Source organism: Pimephales promelas, chromosome 6 (assembly GCF_988280905.1).
Source record: "Pimephales promelas chromosome 6, fPimPro1.hap1.1, whole genome shotgun sequence".
Taxonomy (NCBI): Eukaryota; Metazoa; Chordata; class Actinopteri; order Cypriniformes; family Leuciscidae; genus Pimephales; species Pimephales promelas.
The window spans coordinates 15,798,686-15,808,488 of record NC_142774.1 but is presented as its reverse complement, the minus strand read 5'-3'; the positions used below and the strand labels follow the sequence as shown (position 1 = coordinate 15,808,488).

General features: G+C 39.4%; 1 protein-coding gene and 1 pseudogene across 1 annotated transcript; both read left to right on the top strand.

Moving 5' to 3' along the window:
- Positions 1-3,896: 3,896 nt before the first annotated feature.
- Positions 3,897-6,905, top strand: LOC148978517 (uncharacterized; annotated as a pseudogene).
- Positions 6,906-8,655: 1,750 nt separating this feature from the next.
- LOC148978516 (uncharacterized) lies at positions 8,656-9,447 on the top strand. The gene has a single exon (XM_089132661.1). The coding sequence runs from the start codon at positions 8,656-8,658 to the stop codon at positions 9,445-9,447; it is 792 nt and encodes a 263-aa protein (XP_088988787.1).
- Positions 9,448-9,803: the final 356 nt, after the last annotated feature.

The following is a 9,803-nucleotide window of genomic DNA, read 5'->3' as shown; positions in this document are numbered from 1 at the left end:
TGTCCCCGGTGCTGCTCGCACGTCACAGAATGTTCATAAAGCGCTCCCCGTTCACAGTAACCGAGTCGTCTCATTCAAATCAGCCAGCTGTTGCTGTCAGCGAGCCGCGCACATTGAATACTCATATGAGTCAGGCTGCGAATGTAAGTTACGTGCCCGCTCCAGCGCGCTCATGCTTACTAAATAAACGCCTCACCTCCGGCGCCGCGCACTCACTATTCCCTTTAGCCTTAGCACATAGTGGATGCATAACGCAAACCCAGTCAAACGTTTGACTGCAGTATCTTATGTGCTTTATAATCCGGTGCGCCCTATATATGAAAAATGTTGTAAATAGGTCATTCATTGAAGGGGCGTAATATAAATATTTATATTCGTCTGTATTATAGTTATGGACCACGATTACGCTTTGTCTGCACGTTCTGCTGCTACAGCCAGCTCAGTAAAGCTTAAACGTACGGGTGAAAAATATGACCCGAGAAGGGTTTGGGACAGGAGAAGCATGACACAGGTAAACATTGGGGTTGCATTTAAAGCTTCTTTACAAGCTAAATCTACAGCTGTATGCTGTATATCCGTATATTTTGTGAAACGATGATGTCATGTCATGAGCTGAGCTGGTTGTCATTGACAGCTACAACAACTCCCGTGAGCCCACGCTCTTTCCCGACGTCATCAAAGTACGTCTTTTGTTATTATTTTAAATGAGTGACCCCTGGTGGGCAAAAATTGCATACTGTACATTTAAATCATCATTAGTTCATAGTAGTGTAATTAGTAATTCAGGTATTACATGATTATTCATGTACTGTTATTGTAAAGTGTTACCAATATATTTATATGCAAAAACACTATGATTTTGTAATTTCAAAAGCTTTACACTAAAGCTTACAAGTGTCAATGTACATCAAGTCCAATCCTGTGAATTTGAATTATTTAAATGCAGACTGAATGGGGAAATATAAACAGACTGAGTTTGCATTGGACTATTTTCAAATATGCAAGTTCAGACTATGCAAAGATTAAACCACACTTAAAGAAAACAAATTTCATTATAAAAGCAATTTCTCCCCCTCTTTTTATAAATGTTTTACACAAAATCACATGAAGGGATAATATTTCTTCTGTAGCTGATTTTGGTTGTTTGTAAAATATAATTTGCTGTGAAAATGGCACAGAAAACAAATGTAGCTGTTGTTTGCATTGCTTTGGATCCATTTCTGCATGCAACGAAGTTCCACATGCACAATCCTCATTTAAATGAGAGAAATGCTGATTTGCCTATGTCGACATTTACATTTCTTATCATGAGCATGAGGTCACCAGTTATTCCACCTTAGATACACATTCAGTGCTAATCATCACAGAATGATGGGAAAACAAAAAACAACAAGAACAACAAAACATTTTTTATATGAAATATTTTTAGTTTGTTCACCTACAGTATATCACTTTTCACCATGCTATTATACCTAGTTTTTGCCATGACTTATTTTGTTCAGATTATTTTAACAAACTAAAATGTTATACTGCATATGTTCTTTCTTCAAACAAACAAAGCAGCTGCAGTACATGCAGTTGTATTAGAAATAAGTTGAATAATGTTGTAGTGGGATTTTGTATGATTTGCATGTTCCGTGTCAGCAGCCAAGTAAGGTTGATAAACAGTTCAGTGCTCAACCAACCTTAAAACAAACCAGCTCACTACAGCAGAGATAAATGTTACTCTCAATTGATTTTTCCTGTTTGTCCTTTATGGACTGACTACAGTAGAGTAGAGTACAGTAGTTGTAGAGTACACATGTCCACTCCAATGGCCAGGAATAATGCTTTATGTACATACTGTACCAAGTACTATCTGTCCATCATCACTAATTAGAAGCAACACCGGAAGCTGGTAGAAGCAGCTGGAATCACATACTTAAATGCTTTAATGTTTTTTTTTTTTGTTTTTTTGTTATTACTGTATCCTGGGCATCCTTTTTTTCTGTTAAGACAACTTAAATTGAGGCTTGTATCTGTGAATTTGACTTGCAAAGATGCTTTTAAAGTACTGTAGGTCACAGACCTGCCCAGCGCAACAGCACAGTATAATTTAGACCTGATAAAAGATACTGTCAGTAATAACAGATTACAGATAACAGACGGTGCATGGACCAAAGACTATGAGGAGATGTTTAAAAAAATAATCTGTAACACTTTACAGTACAGGTGCACTAATAAGCATTAATTCATGCTTAACAAATGCACAGATAATACTGAATTAATGTGTAACTAATGATAATTTAAGCTATTCATTAATGATTACCACATTAGGAACTAATTAATAGTCTGTAAGGTTAATGTATTAGTTCATACATGAATTGTTATTAATTAAATATGTAATTGTGGATTAATTCCATAATAACTAGTTTTTTTAACTAGTGTTAATTAATATGTTAATTACCAGAATGAGCCAAAGCCTTGTATTTCAACTTCCAGATAATATGACAGGTACACTAACATCCATTAATACATGAATAATTACTTCATTGTTACTGCAAATTCATGTGGAAATTACTACAATTACTAAATGACTAGTTAGTAATGATGTGCCTCAACAAGTAAAGTCATAACATAATGATACCTTTGCAAATCATTAGCTAATGATTAATTAAAGTAGACAACTGGAAGTTGAAGTGCATAGCTTTGACTAATTGTGGGAATTGACACGTTAATTTACACTATTAGTTAATAAAATATATTAAAGAATTAATACATAATAACACATTGAATTAATAGCAATTCATCTATTAATTAATCTATTAATCATATAGACCCCTTATTAGTTGCTGATGTAGTAATCATTAATTAATGGTTTAGTTCTTCATGAGTTATACATTAACTCATGATTATCTGTGCATTAGTTAAGTATGAATTAATGCATATTATGTGCACCCGTATTGTGTTACCAAATAATCTGCTAGAAAAGAGGATGAGTAACAGATTTATTGAAGTCTTTTTCAATAATATTTGCTCTGAAGTGATAACAAATATCACTTTCAGTGGTATTTACATATTAAATGCATAAATGTTGTTGATACTTTATTACGAATGTATCCTTACTATCTTAGATGTTACTTGACCAAGATGTTACTTTATCAAGATGTTACTTGATCTCTTTATATAATTATTTAAATTGAGTTTAAACCAGTTTGAATTGCAATTTAAATTAAGTTTGTCTGTTCAACCAGGTTGACCACTGAGAGGAAGTAAACCCCCTTGTGGTACAAACCCGCTACTACTGTGTTTCATCCTGCTTTACTTATTGATACTTCTTCTTTTGGGGTTAGGTTATTCTGATAACTAACATCATTTTCAAAATTCTCCTTTGGTTTACCATTATTTAGGGAAGCCTTTGCCTTTTATTTTCTAGATACATGAGTACTCAATTTGGTTTAGACAAAGAAAGCCTAAATTCACTTTAAGTTTCACTTGTTCTTCATCCTTTTTTGTATTTATACCTGTATGTAGAACTCTCTCTTGTGCTGTGGTGATTTGATAGTCATCCCTGGTTGGTTTCCATCGAGCTGGGTCGTCTGGCCAGCGTTAACGACGCTTACCGTGCATGAGTCTCTGACTTTTCAGTCTCTTTCCATTGGTGCAACACGCAACATGACATCAGCAATTTGGCACTCCAAAGGGAAGTCAACCACGCTAGTCGACACACAAGGTAATTTTGTGAATTGCCCAAAGAACTTGACAAGCTGGCCAGAAACATCCCTACATTCACTCCGAACCCTGCAGGAGCGACGATATACACGCCTACCTGCAAGACATTGACTTTCACTTACAAACTGTTACCAATGTGACCGCATGGGACAGATTGTACCTGCTAAGAATTACGTCCAGTCGTGATGTGCCACAACTGGGACCAAAGTCCCAAAACACCGGGAAATGCTGATTTGGCTATCTGCCTTCTCAGTGAACCACACAAGACCTGCCCTAACCACCCATCGATCAGCACACCAGCCCCAACGATAGAACTTCTGGGAAACCTGATCAAAAAGGGGGTGGCCCGAAAACTCTACCTAGCAATCACTTTGGACAACGATTTGAGCCTTGAAGCCTTGATAGACACCGGCGCAGACATCACGTTAATGTCAGCTCAGCTCTTGTCTCTAATGTCACTCCAAGACTCAGTGCTAAAGCTAAGAGCCAAGATCGAACTCTTATATCTCAATCATGTGAGCTGAATGTGCAATCCTACAACCAGAACAACATCCGGCTCAAACAGGTAGCTCCCATTCACCAAACAATTTGTCCTATGAGTCTGGTACACCCCATGTACACATCACAAATTAACACTTACCCACTTCTGATTGGTCAAGATCTGCTAGATCGCTTTGAGTCTTTACTAGACTTCATACAACTGAAAGTTTGGGCTCAAGTGCAAGAACCTCTCCCCCTCCAGTCACACAGGTCACCAGAGCCAGACTGGCAGGTCACAGAGATCACGAGATCTCCCGCAGAGCCAGACTGTCAGGTCACAGAGTTCACGGGAACTCCCACAGCCAGCCATGAAGACAGCCTCAACACCAAATGGATGTTCGAATTCGCTAAACTGCACCTTCCAGCTTACTAAAGACTATGACAAGCCCATGAACACTATGAGAAAAACCACCTCTCATACCCCAACAATGACCCACACACGCCATCTGCACCAACCGATAACCGGTGCCCCAGACAACTGCAGTTCACCAAGCACATGCTGCGTGCATGGGACAACATTGCGCCAAGGCTTGTGGTGCCACAGTACAAAAGGGGGGTCATGCCAATGTATGCCCATGACTCACCATGTGCTGCACACCGCAACACCAGAACACCGAAGCAAGTGGCATAGTGGCGTCCTCGAAGCGAAAAGACTGTCCTAGCCAACCAAGGATGACACTCGCTGAGATCTTTACTCCCTTTCTCTCTCCCTCTCCCCTTTGTCTTTTCCAGGATTCTGCTGTGGTTCTTCATCCTGTGCCTCCAGCCTTTCCAGGATTCTGCTGTGGTTCTTCATCCTGTGCCTCCAACCAACCAGAGGACAGCCGCAATCGGACATAATCTCACCAGGTCCAGCATCAGGCATCGTCCTGAGAGAACAACTGGTACTCCTGATCACCAATTGCAGGACCCACACCCAGAAAGTGTATGTTCGATTCAACCCCTGCAACATCTACAAAGCACATTACCCCTAACCTGGCCCTAGCCAGATGAATGTCGTTCCGCTTAGCTCCGCCTAGCTTCACTCACATCCATCTGGAACCTCTTCCATTGAGAGTGATTTCTCCAACCAACTTTATGGCTTAGCCAATCAGGATGCAGGGCGGGAGTTTCATAGATGTGACGTAGTGGAGAAGCGATCGTGAGACTGTTTTGATTCAGACAACAATGGCGGCTCGCATCGAGGAAGCAAGCGTTAACATTGATGCTGCTATTTCATCCGTGTTGTCCAATCTACCTAATATTGTTTCATTAAAAGAACATCAGAGAACGTTTTTTTTTACTGCGTCGCTCTCATCAGCGTCACAGGTTGGCTTCTGTGTGAGTGGTTGAAATAGCACATCGATAAAGATGACAGACAAGTGGCTTATCCAATCATATGCAAGGATTTTTGATAAGGCCCAGCCTTCTGAAACGCCATTTCAATGGATCGTTCCAGATGGATGAGTGGAGCTAGGCGGAGCAAAATTCATCTGGCTAGGGCCAGGTTATATTACCCCACCGCAGTAGCCCAATAGAGCTGGGCCGGTGTCCGATGGACAGAGCACTCCCTCGCTCATGCTGAGGCTGATGTTGAGCACATGCTCAACCAACTTGAGAAAAGGACTGTCACAAAAGCAGAGTTAGGTGGACACAACCGTCATTCCAAACAGTTCCTGGGAGCTTTGCTTGGAGCTGCGGCTGCCGTTGGAACTGTTTAACATTGAACCTAGCCACCATGAAACGGCATGTGGCTGAAATTCAAACTGAGATTTCACAGCTAAAAGAGCAACTCACAACACAGAGTGCCTCCCTGCAGACCATCGGCAAGACATTGAAGAGAACTGTGGTAATTCTTAACACCCACAGTGTTCTGCTGAACCAGACAGTGAACTCCATGAAACAGCTGTTTACTGTTTTCCAGAATGACTTTGCTCAAACTCAGCTTTTCACAGCCCTGATGACAGACATGCTGTGGGAGGTGAACTCCTCCATCGACAACCTAGCCATGGGTAGAATTTCACCGTACCTGATACCCTTAAGCCTTGAGAAAACCGTGCTGGCTTCCGCCATCCCCACTCCAACTGACCCTCTACAACCTGGGTAGTACCATCCCACTCTACGTCGACCCCGAGCGGAGGGAAGTGGGTTTTCTCCTGAACCTACCCTTCATAGAGTCGAGCCAAATCTACTGACTCAAGGACATTGTCAATGTCGTGTTCTGGAAAAGCAACACTCACGTCAAGCTACAGTACGCGCTCCGGATATGGTACCCTACCACGACAGTGACACACAGCTGTACCTGGCCCCGAACCTACACATGTGCACCTGACCTTGACCAAAGACATTCACTATCTCTGCCCCAGCAAACCCTTCCTCAGAGACTACACTGATGGAATATGTGATCTGCAGCCTGTGATCGAAGACACACGCTGCCCTGCAAACCCTCAGCACCATGTGTATCCCCAAACAGCCCAGCACCTGACGAGGGTAACACGGTTAACAGTTTAAAATCCGGTATGCTCAAGCACACTCAATGGCCGCCGCACTCACCTCCAGCCAGAGCACCAGACAAAGACGTGAGAATAATGATGCGCCAGAGAGGCGATCACACATTAACGCCATGTCCGGTGGCAAACAGTTACAGTTGAGTAGGTTGGACTGGAGCTAAACTCTGCAGAAAGCAGAGTTAAAAACCATGTCATATTGTTCACCACAGCATTTATAAGCTTCCAGGTAATCTTCACCTGAAGTCAAACTGTAGCTAGTCAATTATTGTGTACATGAAACAGAGGTACAGTACTGAGAGACAGCGTCAAAAGTTTTTATTTGGTTCTGGATGCTACTGGGAGCCAGTGGTGTGACTTCATTGAAAACAAAATCCAGACATATTATAGAATCTCAATAGTCATGTATTTTAACCAGAAATATATAATAAGTTAAAATAATAATTTAATCCAACTCAAATCATGTAGTATGTGTTTTTCATCACTATTAAGAGGTATCTGAGGAAGTAATTGGTCTATCAGCACCAAATATGTAGTTATGATCCAATGTTCATGCTAAAAAATGTAAATGTGGACAAATGTAAATAATAATTTCTCTCATTTGAATGAGGATTGAAGATTTGGTATTTCTTTGCATTAAATGGATGCACACAACTACATTTGTTTGCTGTTTTTATGAGTAATTTTCAGCTGTTTTACAAACAGTTTATCAGTCAGGGTAATGCCAGTTGGACAATGTAGATTGCACTATATAAGCATGAATTGCATGAGAGGATAATAGGCGCTATACATACATTTATAATATACAAGCTGTAAGTTTCTTTTTAACATCACAACCGACATAACAAATTAAACAAATGAATAGTCAGATACGCAAATGATTGATTTGTCATCACACAGGTGCATGGCCTGATTTATTGTAAGTCATGTAAACAGCCACGGTTTACTTGCGTTGTCATTGTTACTGGTTTGCATAATGGAGAAAACTGGTTCAATAAGCTAATATTTGTGAGTTAGCTCACAGCTCACTGGTGTGCATGTAAACGTGCTAAATGCTAACTGCAAATCCACCTTTCGCTGCCTGGAGTCCAGTTGTTTGTAACTGCACCTTTTGGCAGTCTGTAAAAAATATACCTATTATTTATTGTAAAAACAGCAATATTGTTTTGTTTTTCACGGCATTCACCCTGAAAACCAATGTTACCTCTGTTTTTGCCACTCAGTGGGCGTAACCGCCGTATATTTATTTTATAAATTACAGTTGAAAACGTTTTAAAAATGTATCAAATTTTACAGTTCATAAGAAATGTGTTTTGTTGCTCTTTTGTATGCTACATATTGTGCTTTGTTATTATTGTAGTAAATAGGATGTATTAATTTATTTTATATTAATACACCAAGATTAGTATGCTTAATTTCTGTATTGTGGCCCGCAGATTTTTTAATACATATGAAATTGTATTTATTTTGCCTGTTTATACTTATCAAGCTAAATTTAAACACTAAAGAGTAATAGAAGAAAGAAAAAGACTTAATGTTCGCATCATTTTAATACTGACTCACAACACTTTTAACGTGAAATATACAGAGATGAACAGAAAAAAATCTTCCTTATGGTGTGTCTTGACATTGTGGTACTTTTTTTTGCTCAATTGTGTTGCTGTTATATACATTTTCTGGAATGTTTCATATTCGAATCATTTATTTAGTGGTTTCATCTATATCAGTCTGGTTTAGAACAGCTGCGTGTGTATGAACAAAAAAGGTGAAATTTATTTACTTTCATGCAAAATGTTTCACATACCCATAATAACACAGAAGACTTTAAAATATTTCCTTTATAAATGTTTTTTTTTTTTCAGGCTGCCTTCCCAACTTTTTAATTAAACAAAATAGATGATTATGCTGTATGATTTGCATGTCAGCAGCCCAGTGGGGTTATAAACTGTTCAGTGTTAATCCGCAAACCAGCAAACTGCAGCAAACCACAGCAGAGATGAAGATTACTCTCACTGGACTTTTCCTGTTTGTCCTTTATGGACTGGCAAGAGGTAGGATTGGAGTTAAAGTTCACATTTATGTGAGCACTCCAATGACCTGTACTTCTGCTCAGACATACTGCAAAGAGTTTTATCAAAATCTGTCAATAATCACTAACAATGAGGATCTTCAGATGCTTAAAGAGGCTGCTGGAGGAGCATACCCTATTAGTTGGGTCAACAGCCAGGAAAACTCATGCAAGTCACTGAAGCATGGAGACACCAAAACTTCAGCAATTGAATACTTATTTGAAAATCCTGAATTTTGTGCATTCGCTTATGATGTCCATTGGAATAAGACTTCATGTTCGCAAATTTTTTCTTTCTTCTGCTTTGAGAATTTCATTCTGGTGCAGGAGAATAAGACATGGGAGGAAGCTCTGGAGTTCTGCAGGACTCACTACACTGACCTGGCCTCTTTTCATTTTGATTGGCCAGAAAATCAGATTAAAAATGTGACCAATAACAGCCAGACAGAAAGTGTGTGGACAGGCCTGCGTTTTCTGAATGGAAACTGGTATTTCCTGAATGTGAGGAGTATTCAGACCGACCTCCTTCTGCCATCATGCCCACTTGAGCCGTTCCGTTGTGGAGCCCGAAACACCAAGACAAAGCAATGGGAGAACAGGAACTGTGAGGAGAAGCTCAACTTTCTGTGTCTCAATAAATAAAGGCAAGTGACGACGAAACTTGATTATTGCCTTTACGTCATGTGTAGATTATGTTTGATTCTAAAGAATAATTACAAATAAAATATATGTATCTTTTTCACTAAAATGTACAAATGTCTTTCTTAACAGATAACCAAGCACAGAAGCATTCCTCTGGAACAAAGAGGAAGTGGCTCTGATTATTTTAGACATTAAGACACATTTCTTTCAAAATTAGTCTAAAAATACTTTTTAAATGTAAGAATATGTATGTTTGTTTTTCGCAGTCAGCTTTGATTAGATGATTCTAATAGAAAAGATTTGGTACTGGTAAAACTACTCTTTCGGTTTGTCTTTTAGGAGCTAAAATTCAATAG